Here is a 23,335-nt window from a genome sequence, read left to right as displayed (position 1 = left end):
ACTAATAGAGACACATAAGCCGCTGAATATGCGAAGGGGTATGTTAAGATGGATGTGATAGGAAGGATATGTTTCATCACATGACTAGAGCCTGTTAGCCTCAATCGGAGAGTCTCGCTTGATAAGGCATAACTTATTGAGTCCTAAAGTAAATGCTATAAGACAAGTCCTAAGCATATCTGATAAAAAGGCTTTACTAGATCCCCTCTAGTTCTCTATTGCCTATATGAGTTAATTATTAATTAAGATATATTAGTTTTGCACCTGTGAGTATAGATTAGCCTAAATATCAATAGATAAGCCACATAAGAGATGCGAGATCAGAACTGAAACACCTGACCTTGGCAACTAAGCTGCCATTATGCACTTAAATGTAGATTCGCAGGTTTTGGTTATACAGAGTGAAGCTACTATGACCCATACCAGATGTTAGATCAGAACAGAAACACCTAACCTAGGCAACAAAGATACCATTATGTGCTAAAATATAGTTGGTAGGTTCTAATTACACAGACTGAAGCTATTATGATTACTGTGATCCTTCACCATTTTCTCTCGCATTTATGATTGAAAGATATTGTCTTGATCAGATAAAGTTTTTACATGACCTTCAGGACAGCACACTGAACCATTAATATCTCATTTTTCTCTCCTTGACATCTGCACTTTTAATCATTTACGGTTAAACCCTATACAGGAACACCTTTCTCTTCTTTCCTCATGACCTATAAAATGATACTAATTTATACAGTCACACCTCGATAAATATACATAGAATTGACCCTGCTTATCAGGGAAGTGATGCACATTACTGTTTCTCTTTCCCCCTCCCCCCCCCCCCCTGCTTACAGACTTTGCCTCGGCCCGAACCCCATCTCCTCTCTCCTCTCTCCGATTTTCAGTTTTTCTTTCTCTTATTTCTTACTCTTTTGGACATTGGTTAATGCAGTCGTAGGACTGTATCTCTCCACCCCCCCCAAGGGTAACACCATAGCTTACCGAAAGTAAGCACAAGAACACAGATTCAATCGCACTCAATAAGTGACCTACTTTTCATATTTTCATAACTTATAAACAGACGATAACCACCAGCCCACACTCATTACTGCTCTCAGACTACTAACAACGGCTATTTAACTTCCCTTCTTACTCCTTCCTCACCCTTTAGATCCCCCCCCCTCTTTTTTATTTTTTATTTTTTTTTTTTCTTTCGCGATGAACCCTGGTCTTAAATTTGTCTCCCTCAACACGAAGGGACTTAACTCGCCAGAGAAGCGAAGCATGGTACAAACTTACTTAAGGAAGCTCCAGTGTGATGTTTCCTTTCTACAGGAGACGCATTGGTCTTCAACTAATACTCCAATATTGAAATCTAGACACTTTCCGGTGGTCCTTAATTCGACCTACCATGAAAAAACCAGAGGAGTCTCAATTTGCATCAGTGCAAGAGTTGCATTTCAACCACAACATATAGAAATGGACCCAGAAGGGAGATTTCTTTTGGTGGTTTGCAAACTGAATTCACACCTCTTCACTCTAGTAAACTTGTATGCCCCTAACCAAGGTCAGATAACCTTCCTCCGCACGATGCTGCATCTTATCGATGGCCTGAAGCAAGGCACATTAATTCTAGGAGGAGATTTTAATCTAGTCTGGGACCCCCATACGGACAAAAAATTCCCGAAAGATAGAGTTTTAGACAACTACTCTAGATCTACAGCTCCTAAATTTCAAAACCTGATATACCAGTCTGAGCTCTATGATGTGTGGAGGGCATGTCACCCTGACTCACGAGATTACACGTATTTTTCTCCCCCTCACCGATCATACTCGAGATTGGACTACTTCTTTGTCGACTCCTGGTCTATGAACAACATCACAAACTCTAGCATATGCAGCTGTCCATGGTCAGATCATGACGCTGTTACAATGTCTATTGACATTGAGAGATCCGCACTGGCTAGACCGTCATGGAGGCTCCCGAGGTTTCTCTGGGAGGACATCTCTTTTGTCACAGAATTGGTCGACAGGGTCGAGGAATTTTTAGACACTAACAGACCCAATCAGACTTCACACCAAATCAGGTGGGCAGCATTAAAGGCGTACATCAGGGGATTCTGTATTGCAAAGGCATCGAATATCAAAAAAAAATGGGGGGCCCCGCTAGGCAAGCTCACTTGCGACCTTCGGGCGAAAGAAAGGCAAAACAAACTAATGCCTACAGCTAGCCTATCCACTGAGATTTTGAATTTGAAATCACAGATTAAAAACCTGGAAGTGGAGAAATTTAAACGAGCCCTTTTGAGATTCAAAATGATTATGTACTCAAAAAGCAACAAAGCAGGCTCGATGCTTGCAAATAAACTGAAGCAGAAACTAGCTAGCTCCCGAATACCATACCTCGTCCTTGAAGGTCAAAAAGTACATGCTCCTGAAGACATAGGAAAGGCTTTTGCCGACTTCTATGAACGCCTGTATAACATCAACTCTCATGAGACACCCAGAGTGATGTCTCCTCCGGATATCTCCTCCTTCTTACAGAGACTAGGCCTACCCAAACTCTCAGAGGAAGACAAGGTTAAGCTAACTGAACCTATTACTGAAATGGAACTCGGAATAGCAATTAAACAGTTGAAGACTGATAAAGCCCCGGGCCCGGATGGGTTTCCGGGGCAATTGTACAAAAAATTACAAACGCAACTCAATCCTGTACTCTGTCAAGCTTATAACGAAATCAGAACTGAAGGACAGATACTACAAGAATATCTTGAAGCAACTATAGTTGCGATCCCAAAGCCGGGTAAAGACCCGACCCTTTGCGGCAATTTCCGTCCCATTTCACTTATTAATGTAGACACAAAATTATATTCTAAAATTCTCGCGGAAAGGCTGTCTCCCCTGCTGCCGGGATTAATCAACACAGACCAGGTCGGATTCGTGAACGGCCGGCAGGGCCCGGACAATACGAGACGACTGATTTCCGTCTTTTCCGAGGCGAAGAGACGAGCTGTCCCCCTTCTGGCCCTGTCACTAGACGCTGAAAAAGCGTTTGACAGGGTCAGATGGGAGTATATGTGGAGAGTTTTGGACACGTTTGACTTCCCACCCGAAGCCATAACCATGATCAAAGTCTTGTACTCTAATCCAAGTGCCAGAGTAAGAGGGTTGGGCTTCTGCTCTCCTCCCTTCAATATTTCCAATGGTACCAGGCAAGGCTGTCCACTATCCCCCTTGCTATTCGCCTTGGTCATGGAACCATTGGCAGAACTGATTCGGATGTCGCCTGTCATTGAGGGATTACCAGTAAGCACCAGTCAGGAAAAGATTGCTCTGTATGCGGACGACGTTACTCTCTTTCTCACAAACCCCCAAAGTTCAGTCCCGGCGGTTTTCACTGCCCTAGAACAGTTTAGCCTTCTGAGCTATTACAAAATAAACGTCTCAAAAACAGAGGCATACAGTATTAACTTGCCCGAAGACCAACTCCTGAGCCTACGTGAAACGTATGACTTTCACTGGTCTACAACGTCCCTCAAACATCTAGGTGTTCACCTAAGTGCAGACCTAGACGTCATCCTCTCTTTAAACTTTGACGCCCTCATCATTGAGTTGCGATCCTTAACACACAGATGGGATTTCAGAGAAATCTCTTGGATGGGCCGCATCGCCACGGTGAAAATGTCACTGCTTCCTAAAGCGCTGTACCTATTCCGATGTCTCCCATTGAACATCCCGCATGGTACATTACAACAAATTCACCGAATTTTCTCTAAGTATGTATGGGGGAAAAAGATGCCTAGGATTGGCTACAAAACCATGCAGAGAGAGTTCTCCAAAGGTGGAGTAGCTTTTCCAAATATATTCCTTTACTATGAAGCCGCTAGACTATCACAGATCACGGCTTGGGGCCCGACTAGAGAGGAACCGAAATGGTTCAAAATAGAGGAACTACACCTACCTGAAGGCCTAGACTTACCAAGTATTCTCTGGGTTCATGAACACAAGCAGCTGGTAGATAGAGTTCCTAACCCCATAGTACAACAAAATATCAAAATGTGGCATGTACTTAGACATCATAAGGAGATTGCCCCACATCCCTCACCGATTCACCAGATAAGGGGTCTTCTCTGGGACCTACCGAATATCCATCTTGAGTTTTGGATACAACACAACATAGACATGGTGGAACATCTGTTTTCAAACGGTAAACTTATGACAGTTCATCAAGTACTTGACTTACTAAGCGGCTCTCCCTTATGGCTCTACTTTGAATGCTGTAGGGTACTCAGCTTACTTCGCTCCTGGAAATTTGGCACTCAGACGCTCAGACCCCATTCTAAATGGGAAGAAAGATGGCTGCTTGAGATGGGGACGTGGAAACCCCTCACATTCCACTACAAAGCCATGCTACAAGACCACTCAGAAGGCCTCCCAAGCCAAATCAAAATGTGGTGCAAGGAGTTGGCTTTAATCATATCAGATATAGAGCTGAAAGCAGCGATTGAATTGACAAAAAAAACGATCCATTGTATAACGATCTTCGAAAGTTATATGAAACTAATGCTACAATGGTACAGAGTCCCCACCAAACTGTCGAGAATGTTTCCTAATGTATCTCCTGATTGCTGGAGATCGTGCGGAAGGGTAGGCTCCAATTCCCATATATGGTGGTCATGTCCTAAAATAAAGGACCTATGGAAAGATGTCGAGACACTCTTGCATTCTATGAATCTGACTATACAGCTAACGCCAAGGGTGGCACTCTTCCACATCATGGATAATACTCTCCCCAAATGTAGCAAACAACTGGTGATCTATGTGATGGCGGCCACCAAACTTTGCATTGCTAGAGCCTGGAAACAGGTTACCTCACCCACGATTTCGGAAGTCTGTGAGGTAATACAATACTTAGCCAACATGGAAAAATTTGCATATAGCTCGTTAGAGCGAATGGAAGTTTACTGGGCAATCTGGGGTGACTGGATTCAGATCCAGTAGACCCATACGGACTCCCGTACTGCTCTTCCTCTCCCTAGGCAGTTGGGACTGGAGATACCGCGCACAAGTAGTTTTACCTCCCCTTTTTTTTTTTTTTTTTTTCCCTCCCCTTTCTCCCCCACTCACTCTCTTCATGTCTCTATCTTTACTACCGCGTTCTTTACCCTAACCCCTTCCCCTTTCCTCACCTCTTCTTACCTGAACTTCCCCTCCCCCTCCCATGTGATGACTCCCTCCCTACTAACCCTATAACCTACCCCTTACTCCCAATGCCACTGAATGACCATGTCAAAATACAGACCGACAAAGTAATTGAGAAACGTGGTTACAACTGTCACTTCAACCCTATCACTACGACTCTGGAGTTATACTCCGCTATCCGTGACTTCTAGATACATAGTAGACTCCCCGCATTGACCGAATAAGAAGCACAAATATTGCTTACAATATATATGGATGTATATAACTCTGCAATACGCCTAATTGTTATATGTTAATGCTATGTAATTGTTTTAATGTACTTGTGGAAAGTAATTTCTTTCTTTGGTTATTTAACTGTATGTACCTTTTGTTCTTAATAAAGAAAAAATTTAAAACTCAAAAAAAAAAAAAAAACTGAGCCAACAGTCTCTTCCAGAGTAACACCCAGCATGCCCTATGTGCAATTGTAAAAGCCGGATGCCACCGTTGCAGCCATACAAAAGCCTGGCACGCTGGAACAGTTACAGGCAAGGCTTATTAAGCACTGTCATAGCACAATATAATTTTAAACTTGTACTATACTCAGAAAGGTTATCCCTCCCTCTCTTTTTAGTATTAAGGTGGTTAGAAAACCAGGAAGAGGTGCAAAATTAAGTGCATTGTCAATAACTGCATCTCTAAAACCTGTAACATGATAATTTTGCTTTCTGATTATGTAAATATACTAAAGTAGATAAGTCATACTTAAAAGGGACATTGTACACTATATATTTCTTTGCATAAATGTGTTGTAGATTATCAATTTATATAGCTTATCTGGTAGTGTTTTTGTAAAAATGTATAGTTTAGCTTAATTTTTAATAACATTGTGCTGATTTTCAGACTCCTAACCAAGCCCCACAGTGTCAGATGTATACACGCATTTGCAGACTCCTGATGCGTTCTGTTTATGTTATCAGTCTTTTCATATGCAGGAAAAGGGAGGAGGGGCGGAGTGTCTGCTATTATTCTTTCCCCAGCCCCTTTCACTGGGTATCCCAGCCAAACCTCATTAAAAGTGCTAAACTGGGAGATTCTAAGTAAGTTTTTAAAAGGTTTTATACTGGATTTTTATATCAGTTTCTGTACATATTCTTGTATCTAGCAGGGTGGATAAAAATCAATATCAGATTTTTTTTTTTTATTTAAAATAGGAATTTTTAAATGCTGTATATTCATGGCTGTAATGTTTAATTGCATTAAAGGGACAGTATACACCAGAATTGTTATTGTTTTAAAAGATAGATAATCCCTTTATTACCCATTCCCTAGTTTTGCATAACCAACACAGTTATATTTATATATTTTTTACCTCTGTGATTATCTTGTATCTAAGCTTCTGCAAACTGCCCCTTTATTTCAGTTCTTTTGACAGACTTGCAGTTTAGCCAATCAGTGATGGCTCCCAGGTAACTTCATGTGCATGAGCACAGTGTTATCTATATGAAACACATGAACTAACACCCTCTAGTGGTGAAAAACCTGTTAAAATGCATTCTTAAAAGAGGTGGCCTTCAAGGTCTAAGAAATTAGCATATGAACCTCCTAGGTTAAGCTTTCAACTAAGAATACCAAGAGAACAAAGCAAAATTGGTGATAAAAGTAAATTGGAAAATTGTTTAAAATTACATGCCCTATCTGAATCATGAAAGTTTTTTTGGACTAGACTGTCCCTTTAATCCATTCACAATGTCATGCTTTCCCAGAGGTTTCTGTCAGATTATTTTGGCCAATGTTTCTATCTTGAAGACATTACCACATGTTATTGGTTTTGTAGTTCTGAAGACTGAATTTGTCTCTGCAGAAAAAGCATGCCTCTTCTTTACAGCAACTTTTTAAAATAAAAATAAACATACACACAGAGTTGAGAAATAGACCTTAAAGGGACATAATCATGAAAGAAAAAAAACAAAACAACTTGTGTTTCAGATAGAGTATACCATTTTCAGATTTACTTCTATTATCAAATTTACTTCATTCTTTTGGTATCCTTTGTTAAAGGAGAGCAATGCTCTATTGGGGTCTAGCTGAACACATTGTGTGAGACAGTGACAAGCAGCTCGCTCACAGTAGTGCATTGCTTCTGAGCCTAACTATGTATGCCTTTCAACAATGGATACCAAGATAATGAAACACATTAAATAAGAGTAAATTGGAAAATTGAATATTATTATTTCTAAATTATGAAAGTTTAAATTTTAACTTTACTGTCCCTTTAATACCATTGCTCCCCTGTAAATCTATGTACGCAGAATCAACACATACTAATTTTCAAGAAGCTCAATGAATAGAAGATTGTTTGGAGCTGAATATATCTGCAGAAGGACCTAAGTGCACGGAGGGAGGGGCAAGCATTAAAAATTAACAATGTAATTGTTTTAAATAAAATATTTAAATGGATGTTATTAAAAGGCAATGGTTATTTTTATTTAGTTAAAGGGACACTGAACCCAATTTTTTTTATTAGAAAAATGCTTAAAATTGCATGCTCGATCTGAATCATGAAAGAAAAAAAATTGGGTTCAGTGTCCCTTTAAATAAAACTCATCAGGGGGTGGGCGCATGCGCTATGTACAGAAGGGAGTGAGATCCGGCTAAATGTATATATAGAAAAGATTCAACAAGGTATAGAAAAGGCTGCTAGAAAACGTTTTATAAATAACGAAAGAGACATTTATTGATTATTCAGCACTGACAGTTATCTATTGGAGTTCTTTCATTTAAAAACTGTTCCTATTTTGGGTAAACTGTCCATTTAAAATGTTATTAAGGTAATCATTTTTCTCCTTCTAATAAAGTAGAACTGAAAATGATCAAATATGAATGATTAACCTATTAAACTGGAGAAAGTTCACCTCACAATAATTGCATTAAAGGACCACTCAATACAGTAGAATTGCATAATTAATAGGCGCATAATAAAAAAAGACAATGTTTTAACAAATACTCAGAATTTTTTTTTTTACTGCTTATTAGAAATTCAGACATTTAATTTTTTTCTCCCATTTTCTGGCCCCTTGTACCATGTGACAACCAATCACAGACTAGTATACATATACCCTGTGAGCTTGTGCACATGCTCAGTACGATCTTGTTCCCCAGAAAGTTTGTATATAAAAAAGGACTGTGCAACATTTAATAATGGAAGTAAACTGGAAAGGGTCTTAAAACTGCATGCTCTTTCTAAATCCTAAAATATTTTTTACTTGAGTATTCCTTTAATTTCAATGATCTATCTATCTATACTTATATACTGATATATGACCAGAGCAGTAATGCTCTGATATATTGTGACAGGAGCGAGCTGCACTTAGTCTTATGGCGCGGTCGGCCGGGCTGTGACTATACAGCTGGCCCGATGCGCTGAGTAAATATAACAGACCCGCTCAGCAGAGAGCGGGTGTGTGAAACAGCGGGGGTTTTTTTAAATTAATAGAGGAAATTATGTTTTATAAATGTTTGGCTAATATAATGTTATATAATTCTGCACTATGTGCAGAATTATATAACATTATTTTTAAAGTTTACGGACACTTTAAATCAAATCCACCCCGATACCTACGTAGCCTCAGGAGCAGCAATGCACATGTACCTCCTGTCACTGGCTCACCAGATGTGTTCAGCTAGGTCCCAGTAGTGCACTGCTGCTCTGGAGCCGATTAACCCATTTGTATAGATTAAACATACAGTTATATGCAAGTTAAAGGGACAGTATACACCAATTTTCATATAACTGCATGTAATAGACCCTGCTATAAAGAAGAATATGCACAGATACTGGTCTAAAAACCCAGTATAAAATATTTTAAAAATGTACTTAGAAACTCCCAGTTTAGCACTGTTGATGAGGTTAGGCCGGGACACCCCGTGAAAGGGGCTGGGAAAGCAGATAGTGCAGACACTCCCCCCTTAACTGCATATGAAAAGACAGATCACAAACAATAGCAGCAGGAATCTGTAGACTTGTGTCTACACCTGATACTTTGGGGCTTGGTTAGGAGTCAGGAAATTAGCACAATGTTGTTAAAAAGTATGCAAAACTATACATTGTTACAAAAACACTACTAGATGGGCTATATAAATGGATCTACAAAACCTTTGTGCAAAGAAAAATCTAGTGTACAGTGTCCCTTTAACAGTGCAATAATAACATGTTCTAACACATTAGAACTGGGTAGTGTGACTACTGCAGTTGATTGTCTCAGTCTGTTTATGCTTGGGACTAGTTTTTTCTCTGCGGCTTCTTAACCCCTTTGCAGGGGTTAAACATACAGACTTGCAGGGCCGGTAGTGCTAAAATGACATGATCTTTTATGAAATAAGAGCATTTCATGTTCCCACTATAATAGCCCTTTAAAAATAATAAAGGCAAGGGGGAGGAATACCCCCTCTCTTTCTTCCATTGGTTATATGTGAAAAAGAATGCACTTTCATACACCGTGTATATGACTGTGATAACTATGGTCCTTTTGTTCCAGTAAACTCAGTGCTGCTCAGTAGTAGTACCCTGGGGTATATTGGAGTTTTAAATAGGACTAATGGATGAGTACAGAAAAATGCTTCTAAAATTTATATACAGCAATAATATCAGTCATTTTTATGTTATAAAATGGATTCAATATAGTGAAAGTCAACTCCAGAGCAGCAATGTACTTCTGTGAGCTAATGAACGCATCAAGTGAGCCAAGTACAAGAGACATATATGCAGCTGCCAATCGCCATCTAGCTCCCAGTAGTACATTTCTACCTCTGAGTCTACCCGAGTATGCTTTTCAACAAAAGATACCAAGATAATGAAGAATTATAATAGAAGCAAATGAATGGTGTGCACAGCTATAAAAGAATAGTAACTACTCACTATGCTTTTGCATTTCATCCTGTTCCTATAGCTCTTTACAAATTATTTCTCCTTTTTTAATAGCTTAAAGGAAAAGTAAACTTACGTTCACTTCAAACCCCCAAAGCAAAGTACATGCAAAATTAGCTGGACTTTAAAGGGACACTCAGGTTAAATTAAATTTTCATGATTCAGATAGAGCAGTAATTTTAAACAACTTTCCAATTTACTTCCATTAAAAAAAATGTGCACAGTCTTTTATTTTTACACTTTTTGAGTCACCAGCTCCTATTGAGCATGTGCAAGAATTCACAGACTATACGTATATGCATTTTTGATTGGCTGATTGCTATCACATGGTACAAGGGGAGTGGAAATAGACATAACTGAAATTTGTTATTAAAAAAAATCTACTACTCATTTGAAGTTCAGACTAAGTGCTATTGCATTGTCTTGTTATCTTGCATTTGTTGATTATGCAAATCTAATATGTTGACTGGTCCTTTAATTCATGATTTTTAGCAGTTTTGTCGTATTTTTATTATTTTTGTTATAATTCTACCTCGCAATCCGCTATGTCAGTCCGCCTGGATAATATTTTTTTATTTTTATTTGTATGTGACTAAAATCATCTTACCGATCCTCATTAGTCCCCCAGTGGCGTCTCAACAGAGTAACTACCCACTCCCAACTTAAACTACGCATGCGTGTCTCATTGAATCTCCTGTCTGATTAAATGCTCGTTCATGAGACACTCATGCGCATTGACGGCACAGGAAAACTATGTATCACAGCAGAGATCGTATTTTAAGGCATGCGCAATACAGGATGCTTTAAAAGGAGCATAAAAGAGCGGGTTGGACCGTTCTTACTTCAGAAAAAAGCAGGAACTTTACATGCGGGTGGGCGGAGAATCAGTAAGGTAGGTCATAAAAATAATAAATATAAAAAATAACTATGGGTCTTTTAAAAACTACTGTACATAAAGGGAGAAAATATGGATCAATGGAATTGCAGTTTTAGACGAAACTTAACTTTCACTTTAAAGGTGCCAGATACTAAAGCTCCGCCTTTTTGTACTTGTAGCTGCCATCATGGAGGTCAGGTATTCTCACAGCTTGTGACAGAAGCTGTGCACACTCACAGATCAATAATATTGGCCACTTTTTTACATCTGTATAATGTGCTCAAAGTTAGCGTACATAATACATCATGTGAGATTTACATTTTTTACAGTTTTACAGTTACACAAAATATATTAAAAAAAGCACTCAATAATATAGAGCACTGCAGCCTCTGTAAAAATGTACAGTTCCTGCTTTGTATGATGCGCCCTAACCCCAAGCACATTATACAGCTGTAAAAATAGACAATATTACCGATCTGTTAATCTGAGCAGCTTATGTCACACTGGGAGAATACCTAAACTCCAAGATGGCAGCCCCCAGTACAAAGAGGTGGAGCTTCAGTATTTCACATTAAGCTATTAAAGCAGAAGAACTAGTTTGAAAAGAGCTGTAGAACAGGATGAAATGCAATAACATAGTGAGTAGTAGCTATTATTTTGAAGTTGTGCTTAGCAGTTTTAATATCCCTTTAATATTGTATGCTCTGTCCGAATTCTGAATATTTAATTTTGACTTTCACAGAGAAAAGACTCAGCAGATATAAGAAACTTCTTGGAATTTTTAAAACTGCCTTTACCAACCTAAGGTCAAGGGGCCAAAATGTAGACCCTTTCTATTATGGCCTTTGCTATATATATATATATATATATATATCACACAGGTATGAAACCCTTTATCTAAACTGCTTGGGTCCGGAAAAAAGTTTGGATTTCAGAATAGTTTGGATTTTGGATTATAATCTTTAAAATGGGACACTTTGGAAAGGGGATGTAAACAACAATATCTTATGCCATTTAGGCAATATTTATATTCCATTATACAGCCTATAAATGCGAGTGAGCTGCCCAGTAAAGGAGGGGGTAGGGAAATTATTTGTAGCACTGGTCCCTTTTGCAGATAATCAACCCTGGACACTGCAGGGATCCTGAGAAAAGAAACAGCTGCACTGATCATTAAAAACTTAGCCAACAGTCTCTTCCAGAGTAACACCCAGCATGCCCTATGTGTAATTGTAAAAGCCGGATGCCACCGTTGCAGCCATACAAAAGCCTGGCACGCTGGAACAGTTACAGGCAAGGCTTATTAAGCCCTGTCATAGCACAATATAATTTTACACTTGTACTATACTCAGAAAGGTTATCCCTCCCTCTCTTTTTAGTATTAAGGTGGTTAGAAAACCAGGAAGAAGTGCAAAATGATGTGCATTGTTAATAACTGCATCTCTAAAACATGTAACATGATAATCTTGCTTTCTGATTATGTAAATATACTAAAGTAGATAAGTCATACTTAAAAGGGACATTGTACACTAGATATTTCTTTGCATAAATGTGTTGTAGATTATCAATTTATATAGCTTATCTGGTAGTGTTTTTGTAAAAATGTATAGTTTAGCTTAATTTTTAATAACATTGTGCTGATTTTCAGACTCCTAACCAAGCCCCACAGTGTCAGATGTATACACACATTTGCAGACTCCTGATGCGTTCTGTTTATGTTATCAGTCTTTTCATATGCAGGAAAGGGGAGGAGGGGCGGAGTGTCTGCTATTATTCTTTCCCCAGCCCCTTTCACTGGGTATCCCAGCCAAACCTCATTAACAGTGCTAAACTGGGAGATTCTAAGTAAGTTTTTAAAAGGTTTTATACTGGATTTTTATATCAGTTTCTGTACATATTCTTCTTTATAGTGGTGTCTATTACATGCAGTTATATGAAAATTGGTGTATACTGTCCCTTTAAAAAAAAAAGACAAGAAAGCCAAAATGACAATTTATAAAATGTATTCTCATGGTATCCTTGAAATGCGTATCTAGCAGGGTGGATAAAAATCAATATCAGATTTTTTTTTTTTAATTTAAAATAGGAATTTTTAAATGCTGTATATTCATGGCTGTAATGTTTAATTCCATTAAAGGGACAGTATACACCAGAATTGTTATTGTTTTAAAAGATAGATAATCCCTTTATTACCCATTCCCTAGTTTTGCATAACCAACACAGTTATATTTATATATTTTTTACCTCTGTGATTATCTTGTATCTAAGCTTCTGCAAACTGCCCCTTTATTTCAGTTCTTTTGACAGACTTGCAGTCTAGTCAATCAGTGCCTGCTCCCAGATAACTTCACATGCACGAGCACAGTGTTATCTATATGAAACACATGAACTAACACCCTCTAGTGGTGAAAAACCTGTTAAAATGCATTCTTAAAAGAGGTGGCCTTCAAGGTCTAAGAAATTAGCATATGAACCTCCTAGGTTAAGCTTTCAACTAAGAATACCAAGAGAACAAAGCAAAATTGGTGATAAAAGTAAATTGGAAAATTGTTTAAAATTACATGCCCTATCTGAATCATGAAAGTTTTTTTGGACTAGACTGTCCCTTTAATCCATTCACAATGTCATGCTTTCCCAGAGGTTTCTGTCAGATTATTTTGGCCAATGTTTCTATCTTGAAGACATTACCACATGTTATTGGTTTTGTAGTTCTGAAGACTGAATTTGTCTCTGCAGAAAAAGCATGCCTCTTCTTTACAGCAACTTTTTAAAATAAAAATAAACATACATACAGAGTTGAGAAATAGACCTTAAAGGGACATAATCATGAAAGAAAAAAAAACAAAACAACTTGTGTTTCAGATAGAGCATACAATTTTCAGATTTACTTCTATTATCAAATTTACTTCATTCTCTTGGTATCCTTTGTTAAAGGAGAGCAATGCTCTATTGGGGTCTAGCTGAACACATGGTGTGAGACAGTGACAAGCAGCTCGCTCACAGTAGTGCATTGCTTCTGAGCCTAACTATGTATGCCTTTCAACAATGGATATACCAAGATAATGAAACACATTAAATAAGAGTAAATTGGAAAATTGAATATTATTATTTCTAAATTATGAAAGTTTATAGGGCCATAATACCCAAATGTTTAAACACTTGAAAGTGATGCAGCATAGCTGTAAAAAGCCGACTAGAAAATATCACCTGAACATCTTTATGTAAAAAAGAAAGATATTTTACCTCAAAAGTTCCTCAGTAGCCACCTCCCATTGCAAAGGATTTCTAAGCAGCATTTTAGTATGTCTGTCCTGGGACAGCTAAGAGGATGAGCCTTGTGAACTCTCATATTATTTCACCAATCAGGTAAAGGAAGCTTACTATGAAATCTCATGAGAGTTAAGTCAAATCTCATGAGATCACAGTAAAATAGTTCATGACATCAGCACTGCTGATGCTGATTGGCTGCAGTTCATTTCTTCATTTTTTTTTTTTATTTTTACCTGCAGCTGGGAGCAGCTGAGTATAACTTTTTACACAGAACTTACTCTGCTGAGCTGAGGAGATTGTGAGGTAAAATATCTTTCTTTTTTACATAGAGATGCTCAGGTGATATTTTCCTGTCAGCTTTTTACAGTTATACTGCATCAGTTTCAAGTGATTTAGCATATGAGTATTATGTCCCTTTAAATTTTTACTTTACTGTCCCTTTAATACCATTGCTCCCCTGTAAATCTATGTACGCAGAATCAACACATACTAAGTTTCAAGAAGCTCAATGAATAGAAGATTGTTTGGAGCTGAATATATCTGCAGAAGGACCTAAGTGCGCGGAGGGAGGGGCAAGCATTAAAAATTAACAATGTAATTGTTTTAAATAAAATATTTAAATGGATGTTATTAAAAGGCAATGGTTATTTTTATTTAGTTAAAGGGACACTCAACCCAATTTTTTTTATTAGAAAGTTGCTTAAAATTGCATGCTCTATCTGAATCATGAAAGAAAAAAAAATAGGGTTCAGTGTCCCTTTAAATAAAACTCATCAGAGGGCGGGTGCATGCGCTATATACAGAAGGGAGTGAGATCGGGCTAAACGTATATATAGAAAAGATTCAACAAGGTATAGAAAAGGCTGTTAGAAAACGTTTTATAAATAACGAAAGAGGCCTTTATTGATTATTCAGCACTGACAGTTATCTATTGGAGTTCTTTCATTTAAAAATTGTTCCTATTTTGGGTAAACTGTCCATTTAAAATGTTATTAAGGCAATCATTATTTTTCTCCTTCTAATAAAGTAGAACTGAAAATGATCAAATATGAATGATTAACCTATTAAACTGGAGAAAGTTCACCTCACAATAATTGCATTAAAGGACCACTCAATACAGTAGAATTGCATAATTAATAGGCGCATAATAAAAAAAGACAATGTTTTAACAAATACTCAGAATTTTTTTTTTTTACTGCTTATTAGAAATTCAGACACATTTAATTTTTTTCTCCCATTTTCTGGCCCCTTGTACCATGTGACAGCCAATCACAGACTAGTATACATATACCCTGTGAGCTTGTGCACATGCTCAGTACGATCTTGTTCCCCAGAAAGTTTGTATATAAAAAGGACTGTGCAACATTTAATAATGGAAGTAAACTGAAAAGGGTCTTAAAACTGCATGCTCTTTCTAAATCCTAAAATATTTTTTACTCGAGTGTCCCTTTAATTTGAATGATCTATCTATGCTTATATAATGATATATGACCAGATCAGTAATGCTCTGATATAACTGGAAAAATAATCTGTAAAGTTGTTATTCAAAAAATGAAAACCATGATTTAAAAAATGGTCTTACTGACTTGTGATTTAAAGTGTGATTTAAATCAAAACCACCCTGATACCTACGTAGCCTCAGGAGCAGCAATGCACATGTACCTCCCGTCAGTTCAGCTAGGTCCCAGTAGTGAACTGCTGCTCTGGAGCCGATTAACCCATTTGTATAGATTAAACACACAGTTATATGCAAGTTAAAGGGACAGTATACACCAATTTTCATATAACCGCATGTAATAGACCCTGCTATAAAGAAGAATATGCACAGATACTGGTCTAAAAACCCAGTATAAAATATTTTAAAAATGTACTTAGAAACTCCCAGTTTAGCACTGTTGATGAGGTTAGGCCGGGACACCCCGTGAAAGGGGCTGGGAAAGCAGATAGTGCAGACACTCCCCCCTTAACTGCATATGAAAAGACAGATCACAAACAATAGCAGCAGGAATCTGTAGACTTGTGTCTACACCTGATACTTTGGGGCTTGGTTAGGAGTCAGGAAATTAGCACAATGTTGTTAAAAAGTATGCAAAACTATACATTGTTACAAAAACACTACTAGATGGGCTATATAAATGGATCTACAAAACCTTTGTGCAAAGAAAAATCTAGTGTACAGTGTCCCTTTAACAGTGCAATAATAACATGTTCTAACACATTAGAACTGGGTCGTGTGACTACTGCAGTTGATTGTCTCAGTCTGTTTATGCTTGGGACTAGTTTTTTCTCTGCGGCTTCTTAACCCCTTTGCAGGGGTTAAACATACAGACTTGCAGGGCCGGTAGTGCTAAAATGACATGATCTTTTATGAAATAAGAGCATTTCATGTTCCCACTATAATAGCCCTTTAAAAATAATAAAGGCAAGGGGGAGGAATACCCCCTCTCTTTCTTCCATTGGTTATATGTGAAAAAGAATGCACTTTCATACACCGTGTATATGACTGTGATAACTATGGTCCTTTTGTTCCAGTAAACTCAGTGCTGCTCAGTAGTAGTACCCTGGGGTATATTGGAGTTTTAAATAGGACTAATGGATGAGTACAGAAAAATGCTTCTAAAATTTATATACAGCAATAATATCAGTCATTTTTATGTTATAAAATGGATTCAATATAGTGAAAGTCAACTCCAGAGCAGCAATGTACTTCTGTGAGCTAATGAACGCATCAAGTGAGCCAATAACAAGAGACATATATGCAGCTGCCAATCGCCATCTAGCTCCCAGTAGTACATTTCTACAACTTTCCAATTTACTTCCATTAAAAAAATGTGCACAGTCTTATTTTTACACTTTTTGAGTCACCAGCTCCTATTGAGCATGTGCAAGAATTCACAGACTATACGTATATGCATTTTTGATTGGCTGATTGCTATCACATGGTACAAGGGGAGTGGAAATAGACATAACTGAAATTTGTTATTAAAAAAATCTACTACTCATTTGAAGTTCAGACTAAGTGCTATTGCATTGTCTTGTTATCTTGCATTTGTTGATTATGCAAATCTAATATGTTGACTGGTCCTTTAATTCATGATTTTTAGCAGTTTTGTCGTATTTTTATTATTTTTGTTATAATTCTACCTCGCAATCCGCTATGTCAGTCCGCCTGGATAATATTTTTTTATTTTTATTTGTATGTGACTAAAATCATCTTACCGATCCTCATTAGTCCCCCAGTGGCGTCTCAACAGAGTAACTACCCACCCCCAACTTAAACTACGCATGCGTGTCTCATTGAATCTCCTGTCTGATTAAATGCTCGTTCATGAGACACTCATGCGCATTGACGGCACAGGAAAACTATGTATCACAGCATAGATCGTATTTTTTTTTTTTTTTTTTAAATAGTATTTTTTTATTGAGGGAATAACAATAACAGACAGGAATCAGTTTGCTCAAACAAACATATGGCACATAGTATATGACAATATAGGTTTCATGAACAGAGACAAATGCTAAATACCAAGTTTGGGTATAAATCTCTTACTATAACAATCAGAGGACTCGTAGATTGGGATATACATAAAAAATGGCAGAGCAAACCTCAAATCACCTCCTTTTTTCCCCCCATGGTAGCCGAGGCCGCTTTTGGACCTCAGTAAGATGAATGTACTACTCAGAGGACTTTTAGTTAGTTCAGGCCTGAATGAGGCCTACATTTTATATCCCCCTTCCTATAGCCGCTGGGACCATAGTTAGGTCCAGAAAAACTAACAAAAAAAACTGAAGGAGATGTAAGAAGGAAGTGAAAAGTTTACAATATATCCATGAGTACCTTACACTACTTCAGGAGAATAAGCTACAGGGACTGGTTCATAATTAAACTTGAACATTAATAGGTGCCTGCGTATGACTGGTCACTTTAAAACAGCTACCAGGAGGTCAATAAGAATGTGAGTCTAAAAGCTGTAGGTTCAAAAGACTTATAATCAAGTGAGAACTATACAATCCCTAAACCTATTGCAACGCGCCAGAAGTATTATCCCATACATTAGGTACATAAGTGAGAAAACTCTTATACTGAAATGAGAGTAAAAAAGTATCTAGAAGTATTGAACACAGAATAGTAAACATAGGAAATTCCCGAGGCTCTACGGGCAGGGCAGAGACAGCACAACTCTGCCAAATAGGAATGTGGAGGATAAGGTGATTATCCCTTACCACATATTTGGAAGAGGGAGGAATAAGGGGGAAAGGGGGGATAGGGAGGGGGGGGAGGGGGGGGGGAAAGGAGAGGGGGGAAAGGGGAAGGGAAGAGGAGAAGAGGGACAGAGGGGGGGGCGGATTTAAAACAGATAATTAACAAGTGATCCCTAACATAAGCCCCAGGGGTACTGGGGACAGTAGGTATCCATTTGGATATCAAGAGCGGCTAATGTGATTCTGTATTCATGTACCCAGTTATAGTCCCAAACAACATTTCTAAAACCTGTACACACATTTTTGTATCACCTTAGCTGAATAGCCGCTTCTTAATAGCACAGACATAGAGTAACCCCTTAAGAGCTATAAAGGTCGAGGCTTAGTATATAGTGGTATTTTAAGGGATCTGCATACAAAGACATATACACTTAGATTTTTGGAGGAGTAGGTAACTAGCTTAGATAAAATATTCAAATATGCTCGATAAATAATTAGCAGTGAACTGTCTTAAACACATGAAGCACATACATATCGGCTTTTACAGCCCTCATACAGTAATGTCTTGGATAGGGTGAACAATAATACAGACGTACTAATAGGCAAGAACATGCAAATCATATTGGTTGTAACATAGCGCTATAGCCCCAGACCCAAGACTCAACTTATCCCATGTCTAAGTCTCTTATATATAGGGAAATAACAATGATGTAGGTCACGTATGTAGGGCTCTCTTATACTGCTTCAGACTGTCAGATTGAGGAGGGCATCCCCAAGAGTGAAAAACAGATCCTTTGCTTAAGTCAATGAAAATTGTCCCCAGCGGAAGCCAAAGCTGTGTTGGGGTAGACATATCTGCGCAACCAGCATAAAATAAAATGCCCCCTTTCTCACTGCATTATAAATTCAAAAGAACAGAACTTCCCAACATCGATCAGTTTGATACTCAAAATACAGACATTGTAGGGTAAATAAACATTCACAAGGCATTTACAATATATGAGTCCAGCTGCGTGCGTTTAAAGATAAAAAACGGGCTATAGTACGCATTGTCCCCTTAAAAAGCATAGTGATATTAAGTGTATGCATATATGGTCTCTTAGGATAAGATAGGTAGTGGAGAGAGTATATAATGCTTAGAGTAGGAAGTCTCACTTGTGCTGCTCCAGATTGCCGGATAGAAAAGACATCTCTAAAGTAAAAAAAAGCAGTTCTGTTTCTGGAGTCAATTAGTATTGCAGATAGCGGTAGCCAAGACGGTATGAGGGTGTACATATCTGAAAGGACCGGGTAGAAGGATGTCGTGGGTCCCAGGGTAAAATCCTTAAACTAACCCACACCTACTCGACAGTTTTTAATGCCTGTCTGAGCAGCTGGGAAGACAGGTGCGCCCTGGGGAAGCTGGTCGGCATGTACCGCAGATAGGCCGCGAAGGTAAGTCCCCGCATTCAGCCAGATGACCTCACCTCTGTATAGGAACCAGGCAGCGCTAGTATGAGGTGAGAAGCGTTGTAGCGGCATCAGGTCAGGCTGAGCATGCAGATTTTCCCCAGTCACCATCTCCGCACTCGGACTGCCTCCGTCATCAGAAGCGTCTGCAGCTGTTTCTCGGGTGAGGGCTAAGGGGAGCAGCGAAGGCTCGCAAGCCACCGGTCTCGCACCAACTACTCTTTGGGACCCAGGTAGCTCCATCTCTAGTGCATAGTGGCCGGAGGTATTCTCTTGGGTAGGGTCCTCACCAGAAGTGGAAGTCGCAGGAGGTCTATCTCCCTCCGAGCCCAAGCGACTGCTAATCAGTATTAGCCGGTCTAGTCTACATAGTAGATTACGGTGATGCTCCTCAAAAAGGGCCAATATAGCCATGCGAGAGGCCTCCATATTTACACCGCCTCGTGGCTAGGCCGCACTTTGTGGATCCGGTAGAAAACCAGGGGAGCGCTCCTCAATCCTCAATCTTGCTCCACCTCGTATAGCAGTGTCCCAGATAGGGGTATACCACCTCCTCAGTATTTGTGAGCTCCTAGGGTAAGATTATCCCCCAAAAACATAAGGCAAAGACAGGAGCTACTATCCATAGATCGTATTTTAAAGGCATGCGCAATACAGGATGCTTTAAAAGGAGCATAAAAGAGCGGGTTGGACCGTTCTTACTTCAGAAAAATGCAGGAACTTTACATGCGGGTGGGCGGAGAATCAGTAAGGTAGGTCATAAAAATAATAAATATAAAAAATAACTATGGGTCTTTTAAAAACTACTTAGCAACTACTGTACATAAAGGGTGAAAATATGGATCAATGGAATTGCAGTTTTAGACGAAACTTAACTTTCACTTTAAAAGGTGCCGATACTAAAGCACCGCCTTTTTGTACTTGTAGCTGCCATCATGGAGGTCATGTATTCTCATAGCTTGTGACAGAAGCTGTGCACACTCACAGATCAATAATATTGCCCACTTTTTTACATCTGTATAATGTGCTCAAGGTTAGCGTACATAATACATCATGTGAGATTTACATTTTTTACAGTTTTACAAAATATATTTTAAAAAGCACTCAATAATATAGAGCATTGCAGCCTCTGCAAAAAATGTACAGTTCCTACTTTGTATGATGCGCCCTAACCCCAAGCACATTATACAGCTGTAAAAATAGACAATATTACCGATCTGTTAATGTGAGCAGCTTATGTCACACACTGGGAGAATACCTAAGCTCCAAGATGGCAGCCCCCAGTACAAAGAGGTGGAGCTTCAGTATTTCACATTAAGCTATTAAAGCAGGAGAACTAGTTTGAAAAGAGCTGTAGAACAGGATGAAATGCAATAACATAGTGAGTAGTAGCTATTATTTTGAAGTTGTGCTCAGCAGTTTTAATATCCCTTTAATATTGTATGCTCTGTCCGAATCCTGAATATTTAATTTTGACTTTCACAGAGAAAAGACTCAGCAGATATAAGAAACTTCTTGGAATTTTTAGAACTGCCTTTACCAACCTAAGGTCAAGGGGCCAAAATGTAGACCCTTTCTATTATGGCCTTTGCTACTCTAATAATTCACTCAATATCTTATGCCATTTAGGCAATACAGCCTATAAATGCAACCTAAAAGGTAAATGTATATAATTTTAATACAGCCACATACATAGAACCATTAAGAGTTAAGAGAACCATTAAGAGTTATAGTATAGTACTGTAATCAGAAAGGTAATATTTATTGTTTTACACACACACATAAATTATATATATATATATATACACACACCCACCAATAAGCAGCTAGAACCTAGGTTCTTTGCTGCTCCTGAGCTTACCTAGATATACCTTTCAGCAAAGGATAACAAGAGAATGAAGCAAATTAAATAACAGAAGTAAATTGGAAAGTTGTTTAAAATGTTATGCTCTTTCTAAATCATGAATGTCTAATTGTGACTTTACTATCCTGTTAAGTACAAGTACTTGTACTTATGTCATTAATTTTGCTTAGCTCTCTTCATATCCTTTGTTAAAGAGTAATCCAAGGTGCGCTCAGGTGCGTGCACATTTCTATAGCCATCTGGCAGCAGTGTTTGCAATGTGGGAAATACTGCTGCCATATACTACTCAAGACACATGCATGGGCCTAACCTCCTATCTAGGTTCTTGCTTCAACAAAGGATACCAAGAAAACAAGGCAATTGTATCAAAGTAAATTAGAAAGTTGTTTAAAACTGCATGCTCTATCTGAATCATTAATGTTTAATTTTGTATTTACTGTTCTTTTAATAACTGCTCATTAAAGCATGAGAACTATATTTGTATTTATATATAATTTACTTGCTTTCAAAGCTCAGCCACATAGTAATTCTGCTCCCATGTGTCATGCTAAAATGATACATAGATGAAGCAGTGGCTTTAGAGCGTTTAAAGAAGGTAAACTGATAAATATACATTAATAAGTATACTGAAATATAGCATATAAAATGTCTACCAAGTTTTATATTGATTTCAGAGTTTAAAATATCATCTAGATATATTCAAAACTTTTAAATGTTAAAAATACAGCTTTATTTTCCAGATACATATTTCCCTTATAATATAATAGAACTACCTGTGAATAATTTCAAGTTTATAGAATAATACGTTGCAATGCTATTGAAGGCAGCTGCCAAACCTAAAAAAAATAGCAAGTGTAAGCATATACACGCACTGGTTTTTAGTAATTTTCTATATCCGGGTGTCAGTGTCTATATACTTGCATTTCCTGGTGCACTAATTTAATACCTGTGTACAGGTAAACTCGCACATACATTTAACATTTACAACTTCATCATTCCATTCTCACCATCTTGACGCCTGCTCTTTAACCGGATGCACTCAGTGCTGCGGCCTGCCCTTGGGCCTCGGTCCCCGGTCTCTCCTGGCTCAGAGTCCGGACCTGGAGCCTCCTCCCCCGGCCTCACCCCGAGGGGAGGGGGAACATATTGTGCGCATGCGCATACCACAAATTTACGTAATGCACATGCGTAAATCCGACTACTATTAGTGTTACGGACTCATTCATCTCGAACAGAGCGTTCTGCGCATGCACCCGGGCTAGTGCGGCCCTTCTTTCCATGGCAACGGAATCAAGTCATCGCCACTAAAAGTTGTTAGGTGGCCGTGACTTTACCTGTCCAACAAGGTGTGCTGTTACGTCACCCACTGAAGGACGGCCTTGTAGCACATTCTCTGCGTGAGAAACATTATACCATGATTCGCCATGACATAAGACATGAACACTGTAGTGCAAATCTGAGAACACAGGCGGTATATAATATTTCTATAAGACCACCAACTTTTTCAAATAAAGAGGTTTTACGGGAGGATAAATCTGTATGAACAGGCAGACTTAAATCAGCAACT

The 23,335-nt window shown here is 38.4% G+C and overlaps 1 protein-coding gene across 1 annotated transcript in view; it reads right to left on the bottom strand.

Moving 5' to 3' along the window:
• The window catches only part of LOC128663766 (AP-1 complex subunit sigma-1A), a 61,949-nt gene extending 39,020 nt beyond the window's left edge, over positions 1-22,929 (bottom strand). Inside the window, exon 1 of the mRNA XM_053718258.1 lies at positions 22,776-22,929. Coding sequence (XP_053574233.1) covers positions 22,776-22,778 — 3 coding nt within the window. The 5' untranslated portion in view covers positions 22,779-22,929. The remainder of the gene's footprint in view (positions 1-22,775) is intronic.
• Between the last annotated feature and the right edge of the window lie 406 nt (positions 22,930-23,335).

This window comes from Bombina bombina, chromosome 6 (assembly GCF_027579735.1).
Source record: "Bombina bombina isolate aBomBom1 chromosome 6, aBomBom1.pri, whole genome shotgun sequence".
NCBI lineage: Eukaryota > Metazoa > Chordata > Amphibia > Anura > Bombinatoridae > Bombina > Bombina bombina.
Note: the sequence above shows the minus strand (reverse complement) of the source record. Positions and strands in the feature narration are given on the sequence as shown.